The sequence below is a fragment of the Aphelocoma coerulescens genome, chromosome 9 (assembly GCF_041296385.1).
Source record: "Aphelocoma coerulescens isolate FSJ_1873_10779 chromosome 9, UR_Acoe_1.0, whole genome shotgun sequence".
NCBI classification, from domain to species: Eukaryota; Metazoa; Chordata; class Aves; order Passeriformes; family Corvidae; genus Aphelocoma; species Aphelocoma coerulescens.
This window is the reverse complement of record NC_091023.1, coordinates 25428318-25446761: the sequence shown is the minus strand read 5'-3', so window position 1 is coordinate 25446761 and position 18444 is coordinate 25428318. Positions and strand designations below refer to the sequence as shown.

The following is an 18444-nucleotide window of genomic DNA, read 5'->3' as shown; positions in this document are numbered from 1 at the left end:
CCAGATGTTTTTTTCGCACTCCTGGAGCTGGGCTGGAGCAGGAATTTTTTCCCTCCCTTCCAGTGCCACAGAGAAGTTGCCAGGCTTTAAGGAATAACTCTGTCATCTCCAGAAGGCTGTTCAGGCTCAGTGCCTTTGGTCACTTGGCCCTTGGGAATGGCAAACTGAGAGAGCTGCAGCTCTGGATCAGAATTCCCTGTGCTCCCTGTGCTTCCACATGTGCTTCCAAAGATTTATCCATCAGTAGTTACTGCCCTCGATGGCACCAGAGGCCATTTAAACCAGTATTAGTCTGGATCAGATCCTGGAATCGGTGCTGGTGCTCCCACTGGAGCCAGTTCTTGGTCATGGTGTTTTTAAGAATATTTCTGTGCCTCAGTTTTGACTCTGCTAAACAAAAACAAGAGGAGAAGAGAAAGGTCACAAAATTGGGGCTGGTTAAAAGAAACGCTGGTTCACACGATGGAAATTAAGGTTGGGAATTCATTAAAGCCCAGGCCTCAGGAACTCTCCAATGGATCATTGCTGTAGAGATGATTTGAAAAGCAACATCCCAATATGTTAAAAAAACCCAAGAAGCTTATCCTGGCTGTCTTGGGAGTGAGTTGGGCTGCCAGTGATGTGCCAGGCCATGGGCTGGCTGTGTCACATGCAGCTCTTGGGAGCATTCTGGTAGTTCCTTACCAAACACCCAGCCTGGGTAAATCCTAAAATGACACCAAGGAGGCATCCCAGCTAATCCAGTCAGGCAATTCCTACATGTATTGGGATTTTGTACTCAGATTGATGTTTTACATTGGTATTTGTCACCGATTTTCAGCTTCCTCAAAGAAACACACCAAAAAATCCAATTTTCCCACTTTGCTGAGACATTATGGACACAGAAGGCTTGGGACACAGGTGACACAACCCGAGGATCCCTCCTGCTCTCAGAGGATATTGCCTGCCCTGCCAGCATTATTTATTAGCTCATCCATAATTGATAATCTTTAATTTGTGTGGGCTGGAGGAAGCTGGGCTGCAGTGAGCTATAAAAGGAAGGTTATCAACAGCCTGCACAAGTTGGTGACAGCTCTATTTATAGCCCGGCCCAGGCCCCAAAATGTGTTTCTTCCCCTTTTTTGGTGCTGCAAGTTCAGGGTTAGGAGTTCCTGCAGGCAGGAGTTCCTCCTGCAGCCTCTAAGTGACTCCTTTTATCAGCTGCAGAGACACAAGGGCAGTTTTTAGGGATATTTCCTAATTATACACAAGGAGAGTCGCAGGGTGGACACGGGGAGGTTTTCTGTCACAACTTGTTGAGTGGGAAGTGGAAAAAATTGGAATAATAGTAAAAGAAATGGAATCTTTTCCTGTAGAAAGCAGGAATTGGCTTTCCCTGGTTTGCATCTTGTATAAAATAGGGTTCAGCTTATCCAGGTAAGGCTGACAGCATAGTCCTGAACAGGTATTTTATATTTCATCAGAACAAAACCACCTCTGGTCAACACTGGGCTCTTGATTGTTCTATTTCCCTCGTTAGCGTAACTAATTACCCAACTTTTAAACCTTGTCAGACCCAGCATGTTCAGAGGAGACTCCCAGGATTCAGATGGGATTTCAGCAGAAAAATCTGCTGATAATGAGCTAAGGAGCATTAATTCTTTCTTTTCTCTCAGTTTCTTCTTTGTGTGTGCAGACCAGGTATTTCCTTTGAAATGGACTGCTTAATTTCCATCTGTGATTATGTTTGAATGAAGGGAACCTTGGCATTTAGTTCTATTAATTAATTGATTTAGATCTGGCCAGCAGCATTGTGTCCAGCCTTAGGAAGGGCTCTGGCTCCAGTTCTCCCAGCCCAATTTGGCACTTTTCCTATTTAAACACATGTGCAGGAATGCAATTTTCACCTCCAAGTGTTAAAGCATCCTTGCTTCTTAAAAATAATCCTTGTAGAGGAATTAGAGTAGATGGTTTCCCATACAGAAAGGCAGAAATATTCCTGTGTTTTCCAGCAGTTGCACAAAGTGTTTCCCACAGATTTTAGTGTATTTTACATGAATGAGTTGATCACAGAGTCTTTTTAGGCATCACCAGAATTGATTTTTACTCTGGAGGAAACAGAAAACACAAATCCGAAGGGAAATGGCTGTGGAAAAAAAAGCTCTCAGCATGAGGAGTTAAGAGGAACTCAGGGGTTGGAACGAAATGTTTGGGGCAGGAACCTAAACAGGGATCCTTGGAATGGAGAGAGAACAAGGGAATTATAAATACCAACAGAACATCAATATGGCAAAATGACCTTTTGTTCTGGCTGGATGTGCTCAACAAAGCTCTGAAGCCTGGATCAGATTTAAATAGTCCTATCACCAAAATGAGTAAGAATTGAGAAGGTAAATTAATTCCTAAGGGAAATCACTGTAGATCTCATTAGCTCAGGAACAAGATACCTTAAAACTTTTAATTAAAGATAATATTTACTGCAAATGAATAAGAGTTGGCAGGTTTCAGCAGAAACCATAATCTCATTTATGCAAAGTTTTCTTCCATTAAGGCAGACATCATTAATCTCATTGGAGATGCCCTCCAGCCCGACAGAGCTGCAGCACGAGGAGTTTCTTACAGAACTCTTTTAATCTGCACAAAGGAGCTGGAGCTGGAGCAGCCACAGACCTGGAGAAGGGCTGAGCAATTAAAGGGATCCCTGTGCAAACACAGCCCTGCATCCCTGGCACCGAGCACCCCATAATGAGCTCCTTCCAGCAGCTGGGAGTGAACACTGCAGCCCCATCCCTCCGTTCCTGCACAGGACCCAGCGCTGCAGCTGCTCCGGCTGGGAGGGAGATGTCAGCCTTTGGAGCCAGCATAAAGTTAAACAGGGAGGTGTGGGTGATGTGCAGGGCTGGGAGCAGCTCTGGGGAAGTTCCCCATCCCTGTCTCAGGGTTAGAAATCACTTCTTTTTACAGGGCTGAGTTCAGGGAATCATGGAATGCTTTGGGTTGGGAGGGACCCTAAAGATCCCCCTGCCATGGGCAGGGACACCTTCCCCTATCCCAGGCTGCTCCAAGCCCCAATGTCCAGCCTGGCCTTGGGCACTGCCAGGGATCCAGGGGCAGCCACAGCTTCTCTGGGCACCCTGTGCCAGGGCCTGCCCACCCTCACAGCCAGGAATTCCTTCCCAATATCCCATCTAACCCTCCCCTCTGGCAGTGGGAATTCATCCCCCTTGCCCTGTCACTCCATAGATTCCCTATAAAAAACATGCCTGGGATAACCAGGTGGGATTAGAGAAGCCTGGAGTATTCCCATGGCAGTCAGGAGAGGAGATCCTTGTTCCATCAGGATCCATCACGCTGCAGGGGTTTGGCCCAAAGTGGAGAAGAGACATAAAAGATGAATGAACTGAGGCTGCAGCATTCCTGCATGCCCCAGTAACCAGGGGAGCATTGATTCTGCTGTCAGAAGGCAGAGTTCCCTCGGATCCCAGCCAGAGGGGATATGGGATTCACTCCAGGCTGGATGTGACAGCAGCAATGTGACTGGTGGGCAGGGAAGGGGTCACCCCGGGATTGCCCAGGTGAGCTCTTTGTGGATGAGAGAGCAGCAAATAAACTCAGGGGAGGCAATTCTGCCTCTTCTGGGCCTTTTACAACCAAATCTCGTGCCAGTTGTGATGGGTTTTATTGCTTGCACACAGAATTCAGCCTTGCTTCAAGCCACATACAGAATATTACAAATATTTTAGTAGTACCAACCTCTGCACTGCAGTTACTCTGAGATTTTAGAACGATTTCAAACTGCCCTGAAGTTAAAGTCTATTCACACTAAAAACGCCACAAGCAGCATCTTTAGCGTAGCATAAATCATTCACAGGAGTAATTTATTAATTTCTTGTCAATATTCTGATTAACAGAGATGGCTCTGGTTGGCTTTAGGGCAACCATGGCAGGCTGCAATGTTCACTTGCCACTTGTCACAAACCAGCCAGGTGGATTTTCTTTAATGTAATTTGTCTGTCAAATACAAAATCCTGCAAATTCTCCTGCTCCTGGAGCTTCAACTTCTCAACATATTCTACGATTAAGGCTGGGAAAGATCTCCCAAATCCATGCTTTTACTGAAACCTCCCTCTGACGACTATTCCAAAGGTTTGCTGAGGTGTTTTCCCTTTATCTGCCTCTTCCTGCTAAAACCAAGAGCTCCTTTTCCCTGTTTAACTGTTACCCAGCCCTTCCCAGGCCCGAAGCAGCGCAGGGAAGCAATAAGGCGCTGCCACAAAGCCTTGGGCAGGGGATCTGCCCTGGAGCCCTGATCCTCACGGCCGCAGCATCCCTGTCCTCGCTCCATCCCGGCCCGCCCCTCCTCGCTGCTGCGCTTCCCTGGAACAGCAGTGTATGGATCGCTCACTCCAGCCTCCCGGTGCTTTTCCACGCTCCGCGAGTTTCCAGCCGCCGGGAAGAGGCCGCAGCTTTATTTTACTGCCATCTACTGGAAAAAATAGAATTGTTTCTAGAATTGCCGAGGAGCGGGACGCGCCGCAGCCCCGCTGGGGCCGGGCCTGTCCCCGCCTCACACTCCCCAGGGCCGGGGCGCACCCTGTGGCAGAGCGGGGCTGCGGGAGGGGCACCCCGAGGGGCGAGGAGGCCGCGATTCCCGAATTTCCCGCATTCCCCATTCCCCATTCCCCATTCCCGGGAACCTTCTGGAGCGGCGGCCCCGCGGTCGCCACGGCAACGGCGTCGCGCGGGGAGCCCCGCCCCTCGCGGCGCGCCGGCCAATGGGAGCGGGCGGGGCGGTCACGTGCGTGGGCGGGGCGGGGCGCGGTGAGGAGGGGCCGCGCGGGGCCGGGGGCGCGCAGAGCGCAGTGGCCGCAGCCATGTTCGGGGGGCTCCAGAGGTGCTTCGAGGACGATCCCTTCTTCAGGTGAAGGGCGGGCGGCTGTGGGCAACGGCGGTGAGGCGGAGGGGGATCGGCAGAGTGGGGGCTGAGGCGGTGGAGGGCTCTGAGGGGCCGGTCCGGGGCTGTAAACGGGCGGGCGGGGTGGGTGTGAGGGACCGACCGTTGGCTGAGGCAGCAGCGGGGGTCGGTGCGGGTGGAAGGACATGGGGTCGGTGCTGACTGAAGGGGTCGGGGCAGGGGGAAGGACTGGGGGAGCGGGGCGGGTTAAAGGGATTGGTGCAGGTAGAAGGAGCGGGGCGGGTTAAAGGGATCGGTGCAGGTAGAAGGAGCGGGGCGGGTTAAAGGGATCGGTGCAGGTAGAAGGACCGGGGTCTGTCCGGGTTCGAGGGGTCGCTCGGGGCGCAAGGACCGGGGTCTGTCCGGGTTCGAGGGGTCGCTCGGGGCGCAAGGACCGGGGTCTGTCCGGGTTCGAGGGGTCGCTCGGGGCGCAAGGACCGGGGTCTGTCCGGGTTCGAGGGGTCGCTCGGGGCGCAAGGACCGGGGTCGGGGCTGTTGAACCGCCCCTGTGTCCGCACCCGGCCCCTCCCGGTACCTCCCGAGCCCCCCTAAAGCCGTGCCGGGGTTAAACGTTCTCAGCGAGGTTTGATACCGGAGACTCGAGTCTGTCTCCCCTCTCAGCAGGAAAGAATTTAATCCACATTTCGTACAGAGGGGATCTTCACCTCCTGGGCTGCCTTGAGTTTGTTTGCTCTTCAGTTTCCTAAGTACAGGGTCTGAGCAGCGTAGCTCGTCCGGATTTATGCTCGTGTTTAATTAATTACTTAGCCACAGGCTGTCTCTGAACTCTTCTCGTTGCCAGCACTACTCAGAACCCCGGGTGTTCTTCAGTTAAAACTTTGCCAAGGCGTGTGTGAGAGCGCGGGTGGCAAATTGTCTCCGTGTGCTCATTTCCCGAGGAGATGGCGGTGCTTTAGCTCAGCAGATTGGGTTTTGTTCTCGTTCCTTGTGAGGGTGGGGAGGTCCTGGCACAGGTTATCCAGAGAAGCTGTTGCTGCAACATCCCTGGAATTGCTCAAGGTTGGACGGGGCTTGGAGCAACCTGGGACGGTGGAAGGTGTCCCTGCCCATGGCAAGGGGTTGGAATGGGATGAGCTTTAAGGTCCTTCCAGCCCAAACCATTCTGGGATTCTGCTTCTGTACCATGAGCACAGTGGTGGCTCCTGTCTGTGTATTCAAGCCTGAGCCCAGTTTATTCCCTGTGGGAATCTTCTTTTGCCACTGGAATCGAAATGTAAGCAGTGAGTGGTGCATATGCTTCTCCCCTCAGCCAGAACTGCTGAATTACCTGGTCTGGCCCCATTTCATGTCTTTGGTCAGAAACTGTAATTTGTAGTGGATGAAAATGGGATCAGAGCACTCTGGGGAGCCTTGATAATTGTTTTAAATCTTTGAAAAAACTCTAAGGAATTTAATTAACAGCCAAGGTAAGGGGTGGATGAGGAAGGGAACAGCAGGCCCTGTGATGTCGTTTGTTGTCTGGATCTCCTGGTTACGGGGAGCTCTGGCTGAGGCTGCTTAAAGGAGAATCTGCTGCTGAGCTGCAGCACATTCCAGGATAATTCCCAAAGCTGTGCCACATGGATTAGTACCCTTGGTTTCCAGAAATATTCCTGCTGTTACAACGACTCATGAGTTCTATGCAGGAACCTTCCCTATGCAGATCCTTTGCAGGAAATTAAAGTAGTAATAGAAATTAGGTTTTGTTTGAAATGACAATTGCTTATTTATTAATTTGTTCCTTGTTATGGTAGCCACTGAAGTAGGGAAAAAAAAAGATTGCAAAAGGTAGAGGAAAAGAGTTTGTGTGAAAGATGAGCTGGAAATTGAGACTTATTTTCTCAGCACTGTCCTTGTCAGTCTGTTTTGCATGTGGTTAAGGAAATGAGCTGATTGCCTCAGATAAGATTAGCGTCCAAAATAGTGTCCTAATAGGCTCCAGCTGCTTCATAAGGAGAGAGTTTGATGCTGAACTGGAAATAGTGCCTGGGTTGGAGCCCCTGTGTGAGCAGCTGTCCCAGGGAAGCAGCAGTCACTCACCCCAAGGTGTCCAGGGCAGGCTGGGATCCATCCCTGAAGCCCTGTGCAGGTGCAGGGGTTGTGTTTGCCCTGCCAAGTGCACACTCTGGATTTCATTCTCCAAAGCACAGCTTTTATTTATTGTGCCAGGTGTTCTCTCCAGAGGGAATCTGCAGCTGCAGCCTTACATAACTTCCTGAGTGGGGAAAAAAAAAAAATCTAATACTTCCATCTAATAGCTAATAAAAGGAAATATACCTAATACAATGTACAGTTTACAGAAATAATAAGTGGAATTTGTTGTTCCAGGACCGATTTTTCATGCACTGAAGTAAGCAGTAACATTATATGTGCATGTTTAATGTCAGGTGAAGGTCAGGTTAATACACACTAGACAAAATTCTGTTACTGCAGAGTGCTGGAACAATAAATGTATATATTGTTTGTCTCCACCCAGAATTCAATTTTAAAAATAATTTAGTGTTTAACACGTGAAGGGCACAAATTTGGTGTGCAGACTCCTTGTGGAGCCCCTCACTTTCTCCTCATCACTTTTATGCTATAACAGAAATCATGTCCTTCTCATCAAAAGTATCTTCTCACCCCCAAAAAAGGTCAGATTTTAAGTCTCATATGCTCAATAATTGTTAAAGTGTTCTACACCTGCTGCCATCCCATAAAATCTGTGCTTGCAGCAAGGGCCTTAAAATCCTGCATGTCCCCTGCAGAGACTTCGCCTTGTTCAGTCCATCTCTCTTCTGTCAGGGTGACCTCCTCCTCTTGTAATTGTGGTGTGAGTTTCAGTCATTGGAGCCATCAAGGTTTAATTCCTTGGAAACTTTGTCTTCCAAATGGATTTTCTGTTCCCTTTGCATTGGTTTTGCCCTACTCCAGCTCATACCAAAGTTGGGGTGTTTCTTTTCAGGCTTGGCAGCATTAATTCATTTTATGGCAAATTGGGAATTGGGAGCCTTTCCTTCTGGTCCTAAACCTTTTCCTCAGTTTGTATCTGACTTCCCTGTCCCTGGTACTGAGGAGCTCTTTGTGTTTGATAACCAAACCTCTCTGAGGTTTGGGATCTGCTGGAATTGTGCACATCCCATGGTGATGCTGGTGTGATTCCCTGCCCTTGGCTCATGCCAGGACTTTTTCCATCTGTTCTTCATCGTGAAGTGAGGGAACACGTCTGGGTGAGCTCCTTATCATGGCAGGGCTGGAGCCAAAGCTGGGAGCAGGGCAGGGACTGCTCCATGGCAACACTAAAATATTTCAAAAGTCTCTTTTGGGATGAGTTTAAGGTTGGGCGTAGCTTAAAGAGATATTTTTGTGTTAAAAAAGTCTTGTTTGAAAATGAATCCAGCCTCATGTTTGTCTTTTTCACTTGAAAGGGAAAAAAAAAATGGTAAGTGTGACTTTGGCACAAGATCAAAGTGGCCACGTGATGTGGGAACTGCTTTTCATGGGGCTGGAGATAAGGGGTGGGGAGCAGAAAAGCTGTGCAGAAGATAACTGGGCAGGGAAGAAGTCAGGAACAGCCTGAAGCTTTTCCTGTGAGATGTCCCAGGAAGGAAAGGCTGTGGTGTCCTGGCTGTGGGAAGCACCAGGAACTGAGAGGAAGGAGGATGAGGTGTATTAAAACTAAACATACCTGGGAAGTGACTGCTAATGTTCATAAAGTTTTCAGTGGGCTAGCAAAGAGGGAAATGAGATGGAAGGAGGAAATGAACCATGTTCATTTGTAGGGGAAGTGCTAATTTGCAGCCTGGCCCTCAGGCAGCAGCACTGCTCATACCCTGTGCTTCTGAAAAGTTCCTGGTTTGCTCCTCTTTTGGCCTTAATTAGGAATATTATGTCTTGTCCAAATTAAAGAGTTAGGGAAGTTGAACAATGTTTTCCTTGCAAGCCAAGCTTTGGGAATACCAGTGGAGTTCTGTAGGTTTTTGGGAGAGGAGGGGGAAAATTATAGGAAAACAAAAAGCCAATGAGAATCTTCTTCCTAAGCAGAGGAAAGGGATGTGGGAACAGGATTTGTGGAGAGGGAAGGCAAAGGTGCAGCAGTGGGTGATTAAAAGAGATAGAATTGGCCTGAATTTAGAGGATAGTGGGTGTTTTTAAGCATGTGGGACAAGGAAAAGGAAAAGAAGGATGGAAACTGCCAGCAGAATAAATTTGAGAGAAGATCCAGTGGGACATGAGGAGTTCAGGGAGTAGGACGTGGCTAAGCTTGGGAAGATGCAAGGGAAAAAGGGAGGGGGGAAAGTTAAAAAGAAGTTATTTTAATGTCAGAGGTGGAAAATGAAACATGGATCAGTTTATGATTCTGGCAGGTATTAAACATAGGCTGGAGTGAAAGATGCTGCTAAGGATGGATATTTCTGGAAAAGGAATAGGGACACCCAGGAGTGCAGGAGAACAGTGAGGGCAGCTGAGGGAAAATGGATCTCAAACACCCAACCTGAAAGATGGGAAGGGAAGAGAAAATCAGAGTTCATTGGGCATGGGAGATGGCCCAGTTGGATCCTATTAAAGATTTTGGATACAGAACCCTATGGGATACTAAAAAATGGAGTTTGGAAGATCTCAGAGCCACTCTCCATCAGCCAGAATAACGCCAGTGCCTCTCTCTGGAACGCCTGTTGTGCAGGGATCCCTTTGCTGCCCACCATGAGCACATGAGGCAGATGATGAGGAGCTTCTCCGAGCCTTTTGGGCGGGATCCATTCCTGAGCCTCCCGGAGGGAGGGGAGAGACCGGCGGGCAGGAGATGGGAGCGGAGAGCACAGCAGGACTCCCAGGTGGCTGTGAGGGGCGGCGGCAGGGTAAGTGCTCCTGAGCTCCAGGGATTGCTCCATGGAATGGGCATTTCCTGCCTCAGCTCTTGGAATCTCCTTCAAGCTGTTTCGTCACTCAGTGAAATGTGAATGATTCCTCTCTTGGTTCCTTCATGGCACATTCCTTATCTCTGGTAAACATCTGTCAGGGCTAATCAGAGTCTGGGTTTTATTGATCATTGAACAGACAACATTTAATGGACAAACTGGTCTTTATCCAGTGCTTGGTTTCGTAAATACTATGGATTAAATGTTTCTGTTAGAGAAAGGCACTAAGAATGTCCCACATGCTCTGCACGTGTATTTCCTTTTTATGTTAACTTGACTTAAAAAGGTGCCTGGGTGTGGCTGCTCCCATCCCTGGAAGTGTTGGAGGCCAGGTTGGAGCCACCTGGTCTATGGAAGGTGTCCCTGCCTGTGGCTGATCTTTCCAGGTCCCTTCCAACCCAAGCCATTCCAGGATTCCATGGTATATTTGTGCCTTCCCTGTGCACGTCAGTCCCTTGTGTGCAGCTATTTCCGCTTGATTTACACAAGCCTGGATTTCACCACCTCAGGAATATCCCTCCATGGATTTTAATCCCTGTTTCACCTTTGCAGCTGGGAATCAAGACTTCATGCTCTGAATTTGGGCTGATTGTTAATATTTCCTTAGATACAAACCTGTAAGAATTAAAGCTCAGGGAAATTGGCATGGAATTTAGTATTTCTGTGTGTTACCAAGTGAGACTGATGATCTATGCTTAAATAAAGTGTTTTTTCAGCTCTGGGCATGCAGGACAATCCTATCTAACCCTTATCTAGAGCTGTATTTATAGAGAATATACGTTGGGAGCTGGTTCCTTTCCCTCCATCTATTCAGCAGCTGCCTCCCTCTGGCTGTGATGAATCCCAGTGGATTTTGAAAGACCGTTGGAAGAAAAGGCAGGTGACAGGGGCTGGTGGCCAGGTCAGAGCTGGAACAGAGCCTGTCACCTGCAGCTCCAGAGGGGAACTGGCACATTCCTTCCCCTGCTCATCCAGTTCCTGGCAAATACAGAAGCTGGTTCTAATTAGGGCATGAGCTTCCCTCTGCTGATCCTTAGGCCTCGGATCAGCGGTGCCTAAAGCCAGATCTGAGATTTTCCTTTAGACAAAGAACCTGTCAAAGCTCACCTTTAAAGCTCAGGGGTTCTGTCCCTGTTCCTGCAGTGAGGGACAGATGTGAGGCCCCAACCCTTTATCTGTGGCTGCACCAAGGGCTTAAAGGCACAGGAGCACTGTGTTAGTCTGACAAGCACAAAAGAATTCCACACGAATTCCACATGAATGCCAAACCCTTCCCAGGATCTTTTGATGTTGCTCATGTTCCACTGAAGAGCTGTCAGATGTCACACCGACTCAGCACTGATGGCTCTGCCTTGTAATCTCAAACTGCTGCTCCACCAATGATTTAAACCCTTAAAATTCGATTTTTATGTAGGAAAAGGTGGATCTTTGCTACCTTGTCAAATACACTTCGTTCAAATGGCTTACACTGATTAGCAGTGTTGTAATTCTGGGTTTAATTAAATTGCAGCAGGCCTAAAACTGCTTTCAAAGGAACCAAATTAGCTGGGACAACTCAATGTGTGCCAGTGTAGGATTCAAATTTAAAACTGCTTCTCCTTTCTCCAGCAGGTTTGCAGTTGAGTTCTTAGGGAAGGAGGAAGAATGAGCTAAAACATATTAAGGGATACTATTAACTGAGGTTTTTGGGATATCTGATGATCCTGTATATCAGGCAAACATTTTAACAGCTTTGAGTGGCTTTTTAGTGCTACAAAACAGAGTTTATAAGCTTTGTATGACTAATAACTACTATTGGTGAGGATGTCACATATAGAGAAAAAATATGTATTATTATTTACAGTTCTGCCTAGTCTGTCCTGACAGAAACCTGAAGAGTTCCTAAAGCTGTTCCAGAATTGGAGAATTCCTTCTTTTTGCCTTACAGTTCCTGCAAAGGGTTTGGTCCTCCTGCCACCCCGTGTGTCTGCAGGCCTTATCTGACCCTCCAATCTCAGTTTCCTGGAAACATCCCTGTGTTTCCCAGGATCTCACTGCCCTGTCATGCAGAAATACTCAGTATCAGTGGGACAATTTGTTGATTTGTTGATTTTAATCAGCTTTCAGTGCTGGGGTTCTGCTGCCTGACTGGAATGGAGCATTCCAGGGTGGGGCCTGAAGTGTGAAATCACTTCAGCACAAAGGTTCTTGTGGTGTACAAATGTTTGCCAACCTCTAAGTGCTTTTCACACACACTTATCAATATTTATTAGATGTGCTGGCAGTTATCACTTTCTAATATCATCACTATAAATATATTCTTTCCACATACCCAGGGACTCCTTAATTAATTACCAAGGGCCTCCTGAGTGATTTTAATTAGATGGGAAATGTTTCATGTGACCTGCTGCATATAAAAGTAATTTCTGCTGTTCCTGATAATAATTCCAGATGTTGCTCCTTTTTTTCCAGGCCACCAGCTTCTCCCTCATGCCCTTTGCAGGCTTTGGGAGAATGGTTAGTATCCCTGGAGTAGCTCCTGTGTAAGCTGTGTGTAACCAGAGCATGGCAGAGGCTGAGCTCTGTGCTTGCATCCTGCTTTTGGTGCTGTTGGCAGATTGGGAATAAGAAAATCCAGGAAAAAAAAATCCTTCCTGGGGCATTAACCTCTGGATATGGATGGAGTAATCCCTGGGGAAACCCCAGACTTTGAGTGCTGCTGGAGGATGTGGTTGTGGGGGTGACACCAACAAAACCACTGCTCCCAGTAAGGCAGAGCAGCCCCTGGAGATGGGATTGCCCCTGGAAATGGGCTTGGAGTGGTTTCCAGCTGTGGGTTGGGGGTCTGGAATATCCTGTAAAATATCCATCATCTATCCATAGTTCTTGGCCAGAGGATTCCAATGTCTTGTAGTCAAAAAATAAGTGGAAGGTTTCCTATACTTTAATTTTACTTCATTTTGGGCTTAAATGCAGATTTAAGTTTGCAATGTTGAAATACGTAACTCTGGAAATGAATTTATTCAAATGTAAGCCCTGAAGGGTCACACAGGACTTTCAGAGCAGAAGCTGGTGACCTCAGAAGGTTTGTGAACACATTTGTGAAATAATTGAATATTGCAATTACATATATCCAATGAATATTTTTGTAAAATTAACTCATTTTTTGGCCAGTTTGACATTAGGGTGACAAATCTTCCACTTTCATCTTCCCAATATCTCCAGCTTAATCCAGCTCCCTCAATTTTCATCTAAAAAGATGCATTTTGGCTTGTCTGTGTGTGAAGTGCAGCCTGAAAAGCTTTTTTAAGTTAAAAATGCATGTGAAAAAGAGCTTCAGGACTTCAGCTTTCAGTTGAGGCTGTTTTAACTGTAGTCTTTTTTCCCCCTTTTTTTTAGCAGGATGCAGGTTTTGGAGATCCATTTTCTGCAATGGACAGGATGATGTCAGACATGAGGAACAACATGCTAGAAATGCAAAGGAAATTTGTGAGTTCTTTTAAAATTGTTCTCAAATTTAGTGTACTGGAGAGTGCCAGTTACTTCAGATAGTCCTCAGAAAATAATGCCAAGAAAATGGGACTAATGTCAAGGAGCTGGTAAGAATTTGAAATTTTTTGCCTAGACTATATTGTGTTTATAATTTTTCTTTACTCTTTGAAGATAAAACTGAAGTTTATGTGGTGCCAGGAAGGGTTAATTTTGTGGAGGGATATTTTCCATAATAAAATAGTAAGGAACACCTGTTCTCCACAAGTTTTAACTTTGATTGATGAGGCTGCATTGCTTTGTAGGATGACCTGTCCATCCAGCCTGATGGACACAGTTTCAGCTCCTCCTCCATGATGACCTACTCCAAAATGGGGGATGAACCTCCCAAAGTTTTCCAAGCCGCGACCCAGACCCGCACGGCTCCGGGAGGGGTGAGTAATCCTGGGATGCAGCACAAGGGAGCTGGGCACTTCTCAGGATTGAGGTGCAGCCACACCAAAGCAGTGTCCTCCAGCATCTTTCACTGCAGACAGCCACTCCTGGAATTGACAGAATCCTGGGATCCCTGAGGTTGGATTGAGTCCAGCCTGTGCCCGATCCCCACCTTGTCACTGAGTGCCACATCCAGCCCTTCCTTGTACACCTCCAGGGATGGGGACTCCCTGGGAGCGCCTTTGAGAGTTTAACAACCCTTTCCATGGGGAAATTCCTGCTGCTGCCCACCCTGAGCCTCCCCTGGCCCAGCCTGAGGCCGTTCCCTCTCCTCCTGTCCCTGTTCCCTGGGAGCAGAGCCCGACCTGCCTGGCTGCACAAAGAAAATTTAGGACATGGGGAAAACACAGGGCTCTCAAACCCTGCTCTGTATTAAAGTTCTGATTTCCTCCCTGTAATTTCATGCTTCGAGTACACCCCCAAAATAAATTACAGACCCATCCAAGGCTGGAAAACCAGAGCACAGAGCAGCAATTTTCCAGTGTCCTTCTCTTTGCCATAATGAATCGTTTTCCTGTCCACCCAAACTCCAGGAGAGGCATTGATTTATGCAGCCCCTGCCTTCAAAGCACCCCTTTGCCCAGGCACTTACATAACACTGAGCTGGAGCTCCCTTGCAGCTGTTGTGTCTGATCCTGCCGGGAACTGGGAGTGGGAATGTGAACCTGGCAGGGGGTATGAAAGCCTAGACGTGCTCCCTAAAGGCCGTGGGCAGGACTGGCTGGGAATGTGTCCCACTGCAGCACACTCTGTTATCACAGGGCTGCTAATAATACCCCAGACCACACTGATAAGGGGCTGCCTGGCTTTCAGGCCAGTCAGCACCACAGCCTGAATTGGTTGTTCCTCACGCTGGGAATTTTGGCACCGGGTGTAACTCGGTCTTTTTTCAAGGAGAGTGTTGGAAACTTGGCTCTGTAGCATTTTTAGACTGAGGGTTTTTTCCCCAATAATTAATACCCAGCTAAAAAACTTTAGGTGGTGTTTCATCTTCCTGTCTGGTGGCCAAAAGAAAATAGGCTTGATTTGTGTTTGCTGGTGTATTTTCATCCAACACAGGAAATGAGAGAATTGGAAAAGCTTGGAAAACCAGACTTTTTTAAAGGAAAGATATAAAACTATTGGGGAAGGAAATAACCTTTTGCAAGGGTCTGGAGTAACAGGAAAAGGGGGAATGGCTTCCCACTGCAGAGGGCAGGGTTAGATGGGATATTGGAAGGAAATTCTTCCCAGAGCAGCTGTGGCTGCCCCTGGATTCCTGGCAGTGTCCAAGGCCAGGCTGGACGAGGCTTGGAGCAGCCTGGGACAGTGGAAGGTGTCCCTGCCCACAGCAGGGTGGCACTGGATGGGCTTTAAATCCTTCCAACCCAAACCAGTCTGGGATTCTATGAACTCTTTGACCTCAGTTTTGGTTGGAAGGACACTTACTTCCCTTTTTTTAAATACAGGTTAAGGAGACAAGAAAAGCACTGAAGGATTCTGAGAGTGGCCTGGAGAAAATGGCCATTGGTCACCACATTCAGGATCGGGCTCATGTCATCAGAAAATCCAAGAACTCCAAGACTGGGGATGAGGAGATGAACCAAGAATTCATCAACCTGGATGAATGTAGGTCTTTTTAGGCAGTTAATGGGCTTTGCACTGTTTCACACTCTGATTTTGAGGTTCCAGCTTGAGATAGCTTAAAAGGGACTTTTAGACCGAAAGTCTCCAAATTCAATTCTCATGTACAGATCCCAAAAACAGGGGCAGGCCATATGGAGAATTGTGGACCACAAAGTTTAAAATCACTACTCAACCCCCCTAATATTCATTAAATGTTTTTTTCCTCTCTTTATTAACATTTCAAATAAATTAATCTGTTTTCCAGCTGAGGCTGACACCTTTGATGAGGAGTGGCAGAAAGAGATCATGAAGTTCAGGCCCTGCCGAAGCAGAGGAGCTGTGGAATCTCCAAGATCCAAAAGTGTCCATTACAGTCCCAGGGAAAATGGATCAAGAAGGTAAAAATAGTTCCCTACTATCCTACAGGATATGGAAATTGCAGCAGCAGAAGGAAAATCCAGCTCTGGAGCAATGTCTGTGGCAGCCCCAGGGGAGCTGCAGGTTTTATTCCTCCTTTCCTCATGGAGATTGTGATCATTGTTGTTCTTTTTCCAGAGAGAAGCCGCTTGGAGCTCCAGGATCCAGAGTGCCCAGGGATTCCTTGGAGACTCTCAGTGTGAAAGGAACACACGTCCCCCTGAAGAGCTGCAGGAAATAACTGTCCCCATTCCCTGGGGATGGAGATTCCCTGGAGCAGATGATGGTGCTCAGTGCTCGCGTCCGTAAAAATACACCCGGATTTGTGACCAATCTCTGTTCTGTGTTGTGCCTTTGCTCCTCCTGCTTCTGAATGTCCTTCAAACCTCAGCTCCTCAGTGAATTAACACCCAACAACTTTCTGCCTAAAAGCACTTTATGGATCCTCTCTAATCCTGTTAAAAACAGCTTGGATTTGCAGAGGTTTTCTGCTCCAGCTGACCAGTCTCAGGCTTTACTAAGCCTGGTACTGCAGCTCCTCCTTCCCACTCTAAGTTGCACATAAAGTAAATTTTCTTTCTTTTGAGTTGCTGAAATAATTACTGATTTTCTAGGTTAATTAATAGAATTTGAATACGCTATAAAGCTCTTTAAGATCATACTATAAATTGTTACCCCCACACTTACCTTGGTGTAACATGAAGAGAGAGGAAATACTGCAATGACAATACTTTAAATTTATCAGAGCTTTGATGTTGATGAGCTGTGCTTGCACCTCATTTCCTGTGCCTGAACTGTCCACTGTGTATTCCTGCTCCTTGTTTGTTTCCTGTGGAGTTGGCCCATCATTTTCCATTTGAGGATTGTCTGTAGTTCCTTTATCCTGTAGCAGTAACAGTGTCCTGAGATCAGCTGCAAGTAGGAGTTATTAGTGGGAAAAATATGTGGGAGAAATGAGTTTAACTGGAATGATTTTACCATTTCTCGTGTTCTAAAGAGCCCTGGATACAGGAACCCCTCTCCCCTCACTGTGGTCTTTGTGTTTTACCCTAAATCTACATTTGATTGGAGTCTAGAAGAGCCAGCAGTGTCTGAGAACAGGAAAATCCTGCAGGTATTCCAGGTGTTCAGCCCCTGTGCTGTTGTGCCACACAGAATTATCCCCGTGGTGCAACATAAAGAATTTCTGTAAATTAAATAACATTAAATAATACAAATTAATTTAATAACATTAAAGCATTGCATAAATTCAAGGCTTCATTATAATGTAGCCTTAAAAAGCACTGTTTGTATGATAAAAGAAATAGGGTTTAGTAAGTTAAGAGTAATATTTGTTTGGCCAAAAAGCCTCTAAATCATATTTAATATTCCTGCAGTATCCCTAGAATATTTAATTTTAATGAATGAATGTTTGTTAATGTGCAAACCCAACCAGCAGCACTTTTGTTGAGTTCTGAAAAGGAAGGACAATGATGTGCTTGTTCCTGCAGTGGTCTCTTCCTGAGTTAGAGAAGTATCAGTGGCAATAAGTTGATGTGATCAATAATAATGGCAATAATTGAACCATTTAATGAGCAGTGAAGGTAAGTGGGGGTCAGGGGACACCCCTTAAAGTCAGAGCTCAACCCCTACACTGGAGGCACCGTGGGTTCTGCAATTAATGTATTAGAGAAGCTTCTCAGTAATGAACAGCAGCAAATGTTGGAACTTGAGCCACTTGAGGAATGTTGGAGAGCTGCTGCTGTTAAATGGAGAATTCACCTGATACCTGGGATTTTTGTGTGGAATAAACCAAGCACATCCTGGCTTTTGAAATGATGGTGGAAAGAGGTGAATATTCCCTCCAGAGCCCTTTGCTGTGCCAGGCCTGTTCTCCAATGTAAGGGACAAGTTGTGCTCTGTAGAAGCATCTGAAACTGCAATCCTTTAATAAAGTTATTTATTATTTATGGTGTTTGTTGGTTTATTCTGCACTACAGAGGGACTTGTGCATTATTTACTTTGAGCTGCTTTGAACCACTGCAATGAAGGAAACCTGGGCTGGGGACGGTGTCCCTGCCCACGAAGTGGTGGAATAGGATGAGATTGAACATCAGCATTCTGGGATTCTATGGAAATCCCTCTGTTTCCGGAGGGAAACGTGCATTTTCCACAAAAAATACAGTTTGACAGAAGGAAACAGAGTATGGAGAGGGCCTCTTTCTCTGTTTCAGAGCTGCTCCTGGAGCCTTTGCAGGGCAGTTCCTAATCCTGGGGAATATTTTTATATCGAGAATATGTTAACATTTAACAGCGTGTTCCAAACGCGTCGCTGTGCCCCAAGCACCCTCCAGCACGTCCTGGCCTTGCCTTCCCCTTTCCCTGCACTTCTGCCCCCCTGGGCCAGAGCGCTCCGCTCTCCAGTTGTTCTAATTCCTAATAATTCCCAAACTCCTGGGGCTGTGACCCCGGCGCCGATGCCGGTTTGGGTGAAATCCGCTCCTTTCACGCCGCAGCTGCGGAATTCCGCCATCCCCAGGGCTGGGTCCGGATCGCTCCGTGAGGGGATCAGCCCGAGGATGCTCCGGGACGGGCTCGGTGGGAGCCTCCCCGTCCCACCCCGCCCCGGGGCTCCCGCCCGGAGCCGCC

General features: G+C 47.2%; 1 protein-coding gene across 5 annotated transcripts; it reads left to right on the top strand.

The window, feature by feature from the left end:
- The first annotated feature begins 4800 nt into the window (after positions 1-4800).
- MLF1 (myeloid leukemia factor 1) lies at positions 4801-17765 on the top strand. 5 transcript variants are annotated; one of them, XM_069023853.1, is made up of 8 exons: positions 4801-4900; positions 9597-9771; positions 12283-12327; positions 13213-13299; positions 13605-13733; positions 15243-15402; positions 15665-15797; positions 15955-17765. In XM_069023853.1, the coding sequence occupies exons 1-8, from the start codon at positions 4854-4856 to the stop codon at positions 16055-16057; spliced, it is 879 nt and encodes a 292-aa protein (XP_068879954.1). In that variant the 5' UTR covers positions 4801-4853; the 3' UTR covers positions 16058-17765. The 5 variants fall into 5 exon arrangements, with proteins under 5 accessions (XP_068879954.1, XP_068879953.1, XP_068879956.1 ...); XM_069023852.1 differs by having other exon boundaries at positions 13210-13299; XM_069023856.1 differs by having other exon boundaries at positions 4870-4930; positions 13210-13299.
- The last annotated feature ends 679 nt before the right edge of the window (positions 17766-18444 follow it).